The 14,361-nt window shown below is 38.8% G+C and overlaps 1 protein-coding gene across 5 annotated transcripts in view; it reads right to left on the bottom strand.

The window, feature by feature from the left end:
• Positions 1 to 14,361, bottom strand: part of KIF15 (kinesin family member 15) — a 57,176-nt gene that overhangs the window by 7,105 nt on the left and 35,710 nt on the right. For 4 of the 5 annotated variants that reach the window (XM_061396169.1, XM_061396170.1, XM_061396171.1 and 1 more), the window contains 13 exons: positions 14,135 to 14,332; positions 13,221 to 13,328; positions 12,864 to 12,969; positions 11,585 to 11,750; positions 8,984 to 9,134; positions 8,737 to 8,822; positions 7,668 to 7,737; positions 7,201 to 7,287; positions 6,548 to 6,652; positions 5,631 to 5,753; positions 2,676 to 2,822; positions 2,058 to 2,159; positions 1,597 to 1,761 (listed from right to left, as the gene is read on the bottom strand). In XM_061396169.1, the coding sequence (XP_061252153.1) occupies positions 1,597 to 1,761; positions 2,058 to 2,159; positions 2,676 to 2,822; positions 5,631 to 5,753; positions 6,548 to 6,652; positions 7,201 to 7,287; positions 7,668 to 7,737; positions 8,737 to 8,822; positions 8,984 to 9,134; positions 11,585 to 11,750; positions 12,864 to 12,969; positions 13,221 to 13,328; positions 14,135 to 14,332 (1,614 nt within the window). The other variant, XM_061396173.1, reaches the window with a different exon arrangement.

The raw sequence follows: 14,361 nt of genomic DNA, 5'->3' as shown, positions 1-14,361 counted from the left end.
CTTCCGTTGCAGGGGGCATGGGTTTGATCCCTGATCGAGGAACAAAGATCCCACATGCCATGGGGCAACTAAGCCTGTGAGCCACCACAACTAAACATAAGGGCTCTGGAGCCTGCGTGACACAACAAGAGATCGCGTGTGCTGCAAGGAAGACCTTGTTGTGGCACCAAAACAAAAAATCACATCAAAATTAAACTTGATTTTAATGATTTAATTAAATCATTGAAATTCCTTTATGAGAAAAGATGAACAAAAGTTATCTACTTTGGTAAATATTCTATTTGATTCTATTTCATAGATTCTAATTTTTTAAAAAAACTGATGTGCCACAGCCTCAAAATACTTAACTGTATTCTAACTTGAAAATCATGAGCACAACCATCCAGAAGAAATAAATACTTGTCTATAAGGAGTGTTCTTTTTTATTTTATTTATCTATTTTTGGCTGTGCTGGGTCTTCATTGCTAAGCAAGGGGTTTCTCTAGTTGCAGTGCCTGGGCTTTTCATGGTGGAAGTTTCTCTTGTTGCAGAGCATGGGCTCAAGGTCGCATGGACTCAGCAGTTGCGGTGCATGGGCTTAGCTGCTCCGCAGCATGTGGGATCTTCCCAGACCAGGGATCCAACTTGTGTCCCCTGCATTAGCAGGGGGATTCTTAACCCCTGGACTACCTACCAGGTTAAATCCTGGAGCAACCATATTCATTTACTTCTGCTTATCTATTTTTTTATTTCTTTTAACCTGACCCAATTTCTTCTAAGTACCAAGATTGTATTGATCTGGGTAATAAAAATGATCCCCTCTATCCTATTAGCATAGTAAGGTAATTTTGTTCTAAAACAAATACTCACTGCAGAGCAATGAGCTCACAGATGATCTTCTATGGAGCATCACATCCTCCCTACCCGCCGCCCCCCACACCCACACTACACTTACCCAGGCACTCCTTCACACACCTTCTAGCCATAACCTCGCCCTAAACACACTCTCCCACACACAAAAACCATACCCTCCACGAGTGAGGTGAAAAACCTTAGAAGGAACTTTAAAGAAACGGCAAACAAGAGAAAAGCACTTTTTCACTATCACAGACAAAAGCAAATCTAATATACGAAGAACACCTGTAGCTCATTAAGAAAATGTTCAACAACAGAAAAATGGATGAAGTATATATAGCTCATAGAAGCAAAAAACTAAAAGATGCTCAATCTGACTCTTAATAATAAAAGCACAAATTAAAAAATACGAGATAATGTGTTCCAGCTATTAAACCAGCAAAGATCTAAAAGTCTCACAGCACTGTCATGAGAGTAGCTGGTGCAGCCTGTATGATATGACACCATCACAAGGGAAAAAAAAAGGGACAGGGAGACTGTTTTAACACCTGGCTATACATGCATTGAAAAGCTCTCAGAAACTGACTCCACCCAGAACTTTCAGGGACAGCAAACCAGGTAGCTTGGAGTTGGGCTGAGAGGAAAACTTTTCTGCATCTTACACTTCACTTTTGTTCCTTTTGAATTGTGGATCCTCAGTCATCATGAAAGATACTGCTTATTTTGCAACATTAAATTCATTGAAAAAAATTACCCAGTTACCTTTATCCTGAGAATCTCAGCATTTTTGACTTCTCTCTCTTCATTGAGTTTTGTTATCAGGTGTTGCAAAGAAATCTTAGAGGCTTTCCAGTCTTCTATCTCTTGTTCTTGCGTTTCCAGGAGTTTTGCCAAATGTGTTTGAAAATGTGGTGGTGTTTTAGGGCTCTAAAATAAAATCAAATTTCATCCAAATACCTGATGAAGTAGTTACAAAGATTTCATGGTAAATGTATATGTCACACATGAAGAAAATACACAGGCCACACATCGTTTGTTATCCTAATTCTTGTCCAAGTAAAACAAATAAAACACTGGTACCTTTTCATCAAAAACAAAAAAACAGAGAAGGTGTTTGTGACAATCTTTTTCTGTAAAGACAAAGCTAGTCTTAGCAATTTTCAGCTTTCATTGTTCACAAAATCGCTTATTCCTCCTGAAATGCACTCGTTTATGAAAAGTACCTGGGGATAATTGACAGCAGAATCCATCACATGTCCTAGTTGCCTCATTTTGAAGTTATATTCGTTCTTTTTCTGTTCTACTTCCTCTTTCTTTTGATTTAGCTGGGGAAAATTGAACAGGAGTTTACAGATTAGATAATAACATGGGGACATGATCCAATTAGAATAGACAATCTTCCCTGGGCATGTGGAAATGGACTTCTTATGTTATTTTTTTCATGACCTGTTTGATAATTTGAAATTTCTCTCACAAATTTATTTCCACTTTAAAATAAACTTTCTTTTTAAGCTTCACAAGTAATCACAGGGTTATCTGAGGAAAATTACAAAATATAAAACCACAATAGCCAAAATGAGGATGGAAGTCAGCCATAACCTTTTGCCATAGTAGTCAGAACTTGCTGGCATGTGTCAAGGGTCGAGGGTGGGTAGGAGGACAGCCATGCAAGTCTGAACACAAAGAAGCAACCTGTTAAGAGCCCAGCTACACACCCTGTTAGCCTGCTTTTCTGAATGAGGAGAATTACCCAAGGTGGGGACCTCATAGCTCAACCACAATGCAGCCCTGCTTCCCCCACCCCCATGCCCATCCTGAGTAATGGTCCCCCTGCATCTCACCTCATGCTGAAGTTCCTGGATGAGGGCATCCTTCTTGGTCAGCTCCTCCTGGGCCGACTGCAGAAGCCCTGAGTGCTTTTTCGAGGCCTCGGTGAGCATGTTCAGCTGCTCAGTGGCATGAGCCAGGTCCTCACAGAGCATGTCCTTCTGTTAGGGGACAAGGCCCACGGAAGAAGACTCTCTTAATTGTGCCACTCCAATATCAATTTACAAATCATTACTATGCAGGATTTTTAAAGTGCTAGGAAAGTTTTAAGTGAAAACTTTTTTTTGGCTTGTATGCTAATCCATTATAAGATAAACCAAGCAGTTAATATTTAAGTCATCACATCTAGAGATAAATATTACAGTAAATTCATTTAAGTAGCCAGACTGAAGTCTCACTGCTCTCTGCTCCTCTCTCCCCTCACCCCCATGGAATCAAAGCTGATCTCTCTCGCCTTGGGAGGACTCCAGGCATTGGTCTCTAGTTTACCTGCTGTCTCTCCAATAGATTCTATACATGGGAAGGTAAACAGTTATAAAGACAAGTACTCCTCAGCTAATTGTGTTAGAGTGTCACAGGCCATCAAAGTTTCCGGGGAGCAGCTTGATAGAAAATGGCAGAGACAATTAGAAGTCCCAGAGGTTGCATGCACAATTCCTACATCCACAGTGTATGTAATCTCTACCAAATTAGAGCAGCATCTATTCCACCTAACTTTCCAAATATGCATGCATGAAAGTGAAAGTGGTACCTGCTCAGTTGTGTCCAACTCTTTGAGACCCCATGGACTGTAGTCTGCTAGACTCCTCTGTCCATGGGATTCTCCCAGGCAAGACTACTGGAGTGGTTAACCATTCCCTTCTCCAGTGGATCTTCCCAACCCAGAGATCAAACCTGGGTCTCCCACATTGCAGGTGGATTCTTTACCGTCTGAGCCACCAGGGAAGCCCTGTGCATGTATGCGTGCGTGTGTGTGTGTGTATAATAGTGTATATTACATATACATTAAACATACAATATTACATATACATCATAGTATGCACACATATACTTGATAGATCACAAGATCTCCCCATATACTTATTTTTATGACAGTAAGTTCCCTACATATGAACCTTCAAGTTGTGACCTTTCAAAGGTGTAAATGTATATTTGCATGTCCAATCATGGAAGTTAGTTCAGGTGTCTGGCACACATTGTCACAGGTGTGCATCCTCTGCAAATGGTTGTGCTTTTGTGCACTTCACTGTATACTACTGTATATAGTAGTAGCAGTACAGTATCTTTATTTCAAGCCCAGGGTGTCCAGAAGCAAGTGTAAAAGCAGGAGTGATGCTCATGTGCAACAATTACTGAAGCCCAAACATCCTAGAGCTCGGGCTCTGCAACAAGAGAAGCCACTGCAATGAGAGGCCCAAGCATCTCAACTAGAGAGTAGCCACCATTCGCCACAACTACAGAAAGCCACATGCAGCGATAAAGACACAGCATGGCCAAAAAATCTTTTTTGGACTTAAAAATGCACTCTCGAAACGGAACTCGTTCATATGTAGGTGACTTACTGTATATAATTTTCATTGAGTGGGCTCTATTTCATCTTATGGATGTACCATTTAACCTTCCACTAAATATTTTAATTGACCTGAATTTCTCACTACTATATGCATCTTATTCTAATATCTAGATTATTTTGTGATGTGCTTAGTCACTCAGTCGTGTCCAACTCTTTTTGACCCTATGGACTGTAGCCTGCCAGGCTCCTCTGTCCATGGTGATTCTCCAGGCAAGAATACCGGAGTGGGGTGCCATGCCCCCCTCCAGATCTAGATTATTACTTTTAGGCTAAATTTCTAACTGTGCAAATTTGAAGCATATGCAAAAAATTTAAGGCTACATGTTATTACCAGATCACCTCCCAAAAGGTTGAACTTAAACTTCACCAAAAGTTCAAGTAATCCTCTTTCTCTGCATATCTTCAAGTCTTAATATTCACCAGTTATAACATCAAAAAATAATTCTTATTTCAATTTGCATTTTGCTGACTTCAGAGCGGTTCCTGGGTCACTACAGTTCTCCTTCGGGAAACTACTCCGCCTAAGCTCTTGCATCTCTAGCCACTCACAACTAACTATTCCCCTTGATGGGGATCCTCCACAAACATTCACAACTGCCATGCTTCCCTCCCTAGCAAAGTCCTGTACAAATACTATCTCCTTCTGGGAGCTCTTAGGAATTCTCCAGGCATAACTGCTTCCTTTTCTGGGATCCCAAGCCTTTTATTACCTTGTAACACATCTACCTCTTAAGTTAGACTGCATGCTTCATGGTAAATAACTGTGTTTCAATCATTCTTCTATTCCCAAATGCAAAACAAGTACAGGTTGTATGACAGGAGGGTTCAGTAAATACTCGTTGAATTTGTTTCATGGTAGCAAGAGAACTATTTGTAAAGCAAGTGCAAAGCAGTATACATAGTGAGTTCTCATCAAGGTATACAGGACTAGCCAAAAATATTTCTGGAAGGATACACAAGGATATTGCTTTATATACTTTTAAGTTTGAACCACATGACAGTACTGCTTAATTTTAAAAAATACATTTACATCAACAACAAAACAAAATCTGTTTTAGCTAAAACACAAGAAGCCACTCTGAAGTTAATCAGCCCTTTCTTTGCTCCCTGTTGTTGCCACTACATCCAAGTAAGTGTAATTTCCACTCTGCTTCCTTTTCAGAACAGAGTTAGTTACAAGAACTTAGCATGGTGTTAGCACAAATGAATGAAGATAAATCAACTAAACAAAATATAACAAGCTCAGTGTTATCTACCAATTATGTAATACCTTAGGGAAAATGGTCCTAATTATGACTTACTCCTTTTAAAAAGTCTTATATTTATTCATGAATATACACATAAACATACTGACAACTAAAAAAAGCAAAAAGAGTCATGATGTGTTAACATCTACCTCTATGTCCTCAGAGAGTATTCTCAGTCTCAGGGCTTCTTTGAGATCCAGAATGTCCGCTTCCTGTCTGTTAATCAATGCTTTGCTCTCTTCTTTGTCAGCCAAAGCAGAGTTGTATTTGCCCTACAGAAAAGAAAATTATGATACAAGATCTGTCTGCCTTATTATCAGTTTATTTTTAGAGTAATAATACTCTAGTAACTGAAGAATGAGTCTCAGTTCTAAGATGTTGACCAGATTAACACAAATGAGTTTAATAACTACTTGTTGAATGAAGGAATGGAACAGTAAATGTATAAATTACAAAAGAGAAGTGGAAAAGTCCTGCAGGTATCAGTGAAAATACACCTGGTTTTGTCATCTTATCAGAAATCAGTATGGAGCACAAGCTCCCTCTGGAGCAGAGGAGTGAGGGACATTAACAAAAAACTTTACCTTGACCCAAGGCACGGAGGAAGCATCACCGTTTATATGCAGAAAGATTAAGTCTTTACTTTAGGAAATGATAAAGTCCAATAATAGAAAAACAAACTCATTTTTTAAATCACTGACATTTCTGAACATCACTAAAATATGCTTTTTTTTTTAAGCAATTAAGGAACACCACATACCCTTAAGAATCAGAGACAACAGCCAATCTGTTTCTGATCTGGGCTGGATCAGCAATGTCCTACTGTGCAGAGAGGGCACTCTCTCAGGTCAGTGAGGTCTGAGAACACTACAAAGTGACTTTGCCTTCCTGAGAAGCACACAGCATGTCAGCATACTAAAGGCTCTGCAGGTTCTGCAGATACCCAAGCATGCTGAGCTCTCACCAATACATATTTCCAAACCTGGGTGAACACAGAACCTTGCTTTTGTGTGAAGCATTTGTGTCTTGTGCTCAATTTTAATATCTTGTTGGCGAAAGAACTTACATTGATGTCCTCCAGTTCTTGCCTCAGGGTGTCTATTGTTTCTGTTTTCTCAGAGACTGAGGTTCTTAGCTCCTGGATCTGGCTCATGAGGTCAGTTACAACTTCCTGACAAGCACAGAAAGGTATCTTCATACCGAGTGACAGCAAAGAGATCATTCTTTAATGGTAAATAGTTTACCTTTCCAAAGGACAACAGAAGTCAATTTTATTTTAGCAGAATATCATGTGTCACATTACATTATTAATATCATCACATTATATTATCAATTTATATTTTAATGATTTTCTAATATTTTCATCATTTGCATTGGTTTTATGAATGAATAAGAGCTGAACATAAAAGGAATGTATATCTAATTATTCACATCAGGGGACTGACAATCAATGAGAAAAGGTTGCATTAACGGCATCTTAGTTAAAGGGGGCAGGGATGTGTTTTAGAAACACTGCAGTTGTGACATAACAGTTGGCACTTCAAGTTATGAGGAAAGTTAACTTAAAAGACCTCATTCTCCAGGAACTTTGGAAGATGAGCACAGCCTAAATGCATACAGAAATGCTGGCTACCTATCACCTTGGGAGCAGGAAACCAGCATGTGAAGGCAGCATTTATAAGGAATACACAGGGGGCTATAACCTCAACCTCAACCTACCTTGTCAGCGTCTCTAGACTTCTCCAGAGAACTGATTACTTTTTCATTAGCACACAAACTCTCCTCTAGTTTCTGTACTTTTGCCATCTATGGGGGGAAATTAGTATTTTTAGAAAGAGAATTAAATCACAAAGTTAACCGTGCATATATATCCAAAAAAAAAAAAAGAGTTGAAATCTGCTTTTCGTATTAAACAGTGTACACTAAGGTATAATATTTGAAAATAAAAAGTCGAGCCAAAAGACAATGATTTTGTGGTCTCCATCAGGAAGCCACCAACAAATTAATATTACAGCCATCTGGGGGTTAGAAAAACAAGAGCTGAAAATAATATAACCAACTCCATCTTTTTATTACCAATATTCAATATCTGAAACATGGAACAATTTTTATAACAAAACTATTTAGATACCAGGAATAAAAGTTACAAACTTCAAATTTCATAGTTAAGAGTATAGGATATTTACCTGCTGCTCACACTTGGCCATCTCTTTCTGTTTCTCCTGACGTACCGCTTCAAGTACTTCTAAGATTTCTCTGGAAAAGAAGAATTATCTTCTAGTCATGACTCATTCAATGGAAACGGGAACTGAGTCCATTCATGAAAAAGACATTCAATGCAACTGAACTTCCTACACAGTGTTAGGAATTGCATTTCACTCAGATCAGAAATTTAAACTAGTTTCTTCAGTTATTTTAACGAGAACCCAGTTTCGTGCCAGGACAGTTTATTTTTCTCCAGAGTACTTAGGACTCCCTAACATAACATGAAGCATTTACTTATCACCTATCTCTCATTTAAACCTCCTAAGGGTGGGGATATTTTGTTCATCGTCTTACCTCTAAATGTCCTGGCATTTACTAGAATAGTGCCTGGCTTGCTGGCTATCACTAAGCATCTGAATGAATGACTAAATGTTAACTATCTTTCCCAAATAGATAAGAGTCACTACTGTATACCAGGAACTAGAGAAGAATCTGTCTCATAGTAAGAACTCTACAAGTATCTGCTGAATAAACTAACGCAAATTCTTCTTACTAGAGTCATTATCCTACTGCTGGCTGAAACGAAGAGACTGAGAGAGATCACCAAGGAGAAGGACTCTGAGAGAGGGAAGAAAGACAACTGCATTCATGTTAAGGACCAGAAGAATAAAGGAACAGAGAGAGAAAGAATAGTAGAAAAGAACAGAAATAATTTCCACTGGTTTATAGTAGAAATAAACCAGTTCCCATCTTCCAATAATAAATACCGTGATTTATTTACAGAAGGTCCTGAATTCTAATCACCACCAATTCATTTAAAAAATACTATTCATTTAAAAAATACTGTAGACAGTTATTAAATGTTTTGAAAAATCAAGTTTCTCTATATATCTGTTTATACAAAAGAATCTGGTATTCATTTTGAAATTAAAAAAAAAAAAACAAAAACCTAACAGGCTATAGCAATTAAAAAAAAAAGGCCCCACAAGATAAAGAATGTAGTAGTAAATGATATTCTAGTCAACCATGGGAAAGATAAATAGCACTCACTTAGAACTGTTTTCTTTATCTTCTTCAAATTGTAATAATAATTTGTTATTGCGTTCTTTTTCTGCCTCAAAAAGCTCCATCAAATTCTAAAAGACAATGTTATATTAGATTTTAACGTGCAGTCAACAAACACACGGAATACCTTCCACGTGGTAGCCACAGTGGGCCATTACACAAGTCAGGAATAGGTCAAATAGTCATACATCCAGGACAAATTCATCAATAACCAGTACCTTTCTTAACTTACATTCAGATCAGATTTCAGAGTTTCATTTTCTTTTTTGCAGTTTTGGAGGCTTTTTGAAAGTTGGTCAATTTCAAACTTCATCACTTCTTGTAAGTTGTCATAGGAATCCTGTAGGCAGGTTTTGCTCTCAAGCAGCTTTTCATTTTCTAATCTTTATCAGGAAAACATTTTTACAAATGTAAATAGAGACGTTAAATGAAGTTCTGCTCGCCAGACTTATCTGCAGTTCACTGATCCCATTTACAGACCATTCCCAACTTACAGAAGCCTGACTGATGTAAAGCTTCTCACAGACTTGTGTGAAATGGTCATGATGCACAAACATTAGTGTGAGGGGGATGGAGAAGACAGGGTGAGTGTGTCAGCCTGTAGCCACCTATTTCCTCATTCTTTCTCCCATGGAGTCAACCAGACATGCTTAATTGATCGGTAATTTCGGGTGATGAGACTCATTTAGGGAGGTCCAGACCTAACCCCTTTGTAAACCAAAGACTGGCCACTGACTTAATTTTATTGCTAGCTCAACTGTATTCACTCAGCACATATTCTCCAAATCCAGAAAGACTTTTCAGGATGGCAAATGTGGCTTCGATCTGAACAAGAGAATAAATTCCTTCAGGATAGAACTATCTTTTTAAGTCACATGATTATTATTTACTGCTTTTTAGGTTTTCACCCTCTCATTCTGCTTCGCAACATACAGTGACACACTCAAACATCAAGAGTTCATCCAAGAACTAGTGAACAATGAACTGATCTCTGGACCACTCAAAACAGATGTCCCAGCTTGTATACAGAAGGCTAACAGATCTGGAACTATCTGGTTCCACAAACTCCAAGCAGAGCAGAAACAGCAAATTATAAATTGCTAAAGACCATAGATATAGGAAAGGGGAACATATGTGTTTATGATACAAATTGTATATATAAAACATCAAATAATTCAAGAGTGCAAAAAGATCACACAAAATTCATTGATGACAGAGCCAAGATAAGATTTCGTGATTTAGATGTTCAAAACAAATGCCAGGTCTAAGAAAAAGGAACAGTGCACCAGTGTTGATAAATGGCCATTGATCACCAGCATTGGTGCCGGCAGATGGTGCAGGGGAGTGGAGGTTGCACAAACTCAACACAGGGTCCCCCTCCACTAAAGGATGGCTGCCAGGCAAGAATGTGGGCCCAGAGCCACCCACTTGTTGGATTTTTAAGAGGATGCTGAAATATGGATCTTTACAGGAAAGATCTCAATTTTTTAAATGTTATGCTTTTTTTTTTTTAAGTCACACTGGGGAACCTTCCTGGTGGCCCAGTGGTTTGGACTCCGAGCTACAATCCTTGGTTGGGAAACTAAGATCCCACATGCTGTGCAGCGTGACCAAAAAATTTTAAAAAAATAAAATAAAAAGAAGTTAAAAAAAAAAAAAAAAAAAACCCTGACCACCACACTGGTTAGGTCCAACAAAAACATGTCTATGGATGATTTGGCCTGCAGGCCTCAAGTTTTTGTCCTCTATTTTTAATTCCTTATTGTATATTCATAAACCACTCAAGCATTACGGATTTTTGTCTTTGCAAAGTCTATAAAAATTAAATTCAAGGTTGTCTATTAGTAGCCTTTCTAGAGTGAGGAGTCACACTCATATCACACTCAGAGTATCATGATCAAAATGTCCACTATTAAGTTATTGTGATACTCAGGAAGCAGCATCAAAACCATAGGATAGCTTTAAGTTATATTTTGCAAAAGGCTGAAATTAGTAAGAAAAAAAAAAAAAGTGGAAACAAGCAGTTTACATCTTTAAGATTATTTTGTTTCAAGATGACCCGCACTTGACTGACTAGCCAGCCTCTGGCGTTCCGGTGGACAACGGGGACTACTACTGATCTGGTCTACCCTGTACTGTCCAGTAAGAGCACACCCTTCCCTCTAGAGAGGGAACAGGCACATCACCCAGGCTGGGCCAACCCTTGGTAAATGACTGGTCCAAAAGTAAGCAGATGACTCCAGTAAGAATAACCGCAATTTTCTCTGGGATTGACATATGGCAACTGAAAGACACTATTTCTTTGCAGGGATTGTTACACCAGAAGACAGAAGATGGAGCTGTCTGAGGCAGTCTGTTCCCTGTCAAAAAGAGGAAGGTTCTTAACAGGAGAAGAGAACGAGGGCAATACACAGAGGGAAACAGAGCACCGAAGGAGTGAGGAAGAGAGGAAGAAAAGCTTGGCAGGGGTGGTGGGCAGAGAAGGGAGTGCATACTGACAATGTTGTTTGAGACTCAATCTAGTCTGTCCCTGAAACCAAAATCACCTCTGGGGCTTCCCAGTATCAATAAAGTACCATTTTTTCCCCCTGTGGCCCCACACGCTGGGCCCCACCTGGAACAGAGTGCTGGGTCTTAGCTCCCTGATCAGGTGTCAATCCTGGGCCCTCAGCAGTGAAAGCACAGAATCCTAACCACTGGACAGCCAGGGAAGTCCCAATAAATTACCCCTGAATTTTTTAAACTAGCCTGAGCTGGGTAAACAGCACTTGTGCTTTAAGTAGTTCTAGGTGACAAGCCAATCAGGCAACTTGAAAGCAGAAGAGAACTCTACCTGACATTATCCAGTTGAAGCTGGACCTGCATGTGTCTCTCGGAAAGGCTGTTGAGTTCTTTCTCCTGACTCTCTCTGAATAAAGTGTACTCCAGTTTCACTGAAGAGAGCTCCTTGTCTGCAGAATGAAGAACGACTCGCAGGTCATGTACCTCACTTTTCAAAACTAAAACAAAGAAACACAAAATAAATCTAAACAGGCTTTTTGTCACATGCATTTTTACAAAACAGACAAATAAATTTGATAGGTACCCTTCACACAATCAGCAAAAACAAGCTGAAGAGACCATTTTGAGTGTAAAATGTTGAACTACTAACTGGGAGGTACCCAGGAACACTGGGATTTCCATTTTCTTCCTCTTCCTCACCCATGGACTTTAGTATATTGTTTTAGTCGCTAAGTTGTGTCCGACTCTTGTGACCCCATGGACTGTAGACGGCCAGGCTCCTCTGTCCATGGAATTTCCCAGGCAAGAATACTGGAGTGGGTTGCCATTTCCTTCTCCAGAGCATCTTCCTGACCCAGGGATCGAACCTGCATCGCCTGCATTGGCAGGTGGACTCTTTACCACTGAGCCACCAAGGAAGCCTGAATTCTGATACATTCCTACCCCCCAAAAAAGTTAATATCTGACCCTCACATGTAGGTCATTTGATTTTTCTACATTTCTCCTGTAGAATGTGCATCAAAATTCTTAATATAAGAAAAAATGCAAGAGATTTTAACATACTTTAGGTGACCTAATCTTTACTTATTGAAAACCCTTTGGAGATGTACCAGAACTTTCCAACATAGATTAAACACTCTGGTCTTCTAAAAAAAACTCCAACTGGAATTAAAACTGGGCAACTTTTTAATAGATCAAACAAAAGAGAATGGCTCTCTTTTTTGTCTTAGTAAACTACTGTAAATACTTTGATAAAAGGAGACATAAACTGGAAAAACTGGGAATTAAATGACACTCCCACATCTACAAATATATACAAATATATAATTTATGCTTTTTTTGTCACTACTAAAACTCTTAAAACATTCATCACATGCATTTAAGACACTGCATTTTCAAAGCGGTCTTCAAACTTCAAGCAAATATTTGTATCATTTTTTTGAGAGCAGTCTTGGAGAAAATGACCCTTTATATTACTATTACTCATCTAGTCTAATTTAAAAGAAACAGGACCAACCAACTAAAAACACAGACACAACACTAAGCCGTATCAGTAAAAAGTTACTGAGTTACAGCGTTCAGATCAGGAAGCTCCCAGTGTTCAGACTCACAGTCATTCTTGGTCTGTGTGTCTTGAAGCTGCTTTTCAAGGACGTTCAACTGAGAGAGATGCTCCAGCTGCTGTTTGGTCCACTCAGTTCTTTCTGATGAGAAAAGCTTTGGGAAAGAGATCAATTTACTGGAAGAGGAATACTAACAAGCTAAAACACACACCAATCACTTTGTTTCTGTTTTTCAAATGCAGTTTTAAATTCAGACTAGGGGTGTGTGTCTCCTTATCAGAGGAGTGGCTGAAATAATAAGAGAATACAACTCAAATAGACCTTGACCCAAGCTTTCTAAAGTCTCTTCCTTCCTTCCTTACTTTGAGGTTCAGACATTTTCTGAGGTCATGCTTGCAATCTCACCTCCTGCATCTGAGTAGAATGATGTTCCAGTTTGTCAATCTGCTGCTGAAGCTTTACATTTTTATGCTCTTCTTCATCCAACTTGACTTGAAGGGCACTCATTTGTTCCTGCAACACAAGAACTTCAGGGGTCAAAAATTCTTTTAATGAACATCTTAAACATTCCACCATTTCTCCTGCATTAAAAAATACACAACGCAAAACCTCATACGGACAAAGGTATCAAAAGCCAGTATGGAGCCAACAAGCAGACTATACTGATGATTTCTCACGGTTCAGAATTATACTTGTGGCCTGTCAAAGTCGGTAATTTGAAGCACAAAGGAAAGAAGAGATTAAAATTAAAATCAAAGACTACATCAGAGCCATCTTAAGACTTCTTTGATGCTTCCTCAAGACTCTATCGAGTGACCTCACCAGAAAGGCCTCCCTGTCCATGAAAGGTAAACTTTCAGAATTTGGGGTGATGTAGCTTCAAGTCTTACTAGAGAGTAGAAAAACTTGTACAAAAAAATAAATCACTGAATTCTGAGGTAAACAAACTTCATGCATTATTTCAAATACACAGAAAGCTGTCTAAAATTTGAACTATCATAAGATTCTTTCAAACTATGTCATCTTCTTTAGCATATATAACAGTGTGTCTTATAAATCAGTTCTGGAACTAAAAGATAGAGGCAAACTGGTCTTTTTACACACAAGAGAACCAAACCCCAAGGAGAGCAGAAGGTGACTTGCTAAATGCTGGATTAAAAGAACAAGAGTAGGCTGATTTCTAACCCAAGGACCTTACATCCTTAAAAAGATATGATTTTGATACTAAACAGGTTCAAACACTGCAGATTACCAAGAGTTAAAATGATAAAGAAAATTTATTGAGTGAAAGTCTATTTCTTTCTAAAACTGAACATTACCTGCACCATTCTCAGCTCTTCGGAAATGGCTTCAAAAGCTTGTTCACTCATCTCAGGAGGCACTGGCTCACTTAAGATATCATTATCCAAGTTGCTAGAATTCTGGGTTTGCGCAGAGCCAAAGCTCTCTGGTTCAGGGCTGAACTTCAGTAGTGGTCGAGACCTAAGTTGATAAGCCTTGGTTGGTGTTGTTATGATCTGCAGCAAAAAATTATCAGGAAAACAAC

Source organism: Bos javanicus, chromosome 22 (assembly GCF_032452875.1).
Source record: "Bos javanicus breed banteng chromosome 22, ARS-OSU_banteng_1.0, whole genome shotgun sequence".
In the NCBI taxonomy this organism is placed as follows: Eukaryota; Metazoa; Chordata; class Mammalia; order Artiodactyla; family Bovidae; genus Bos; species Bos javanicus.
This window is presented reverse-complemented; position numbering and strand designations above follow the sequence as displayed.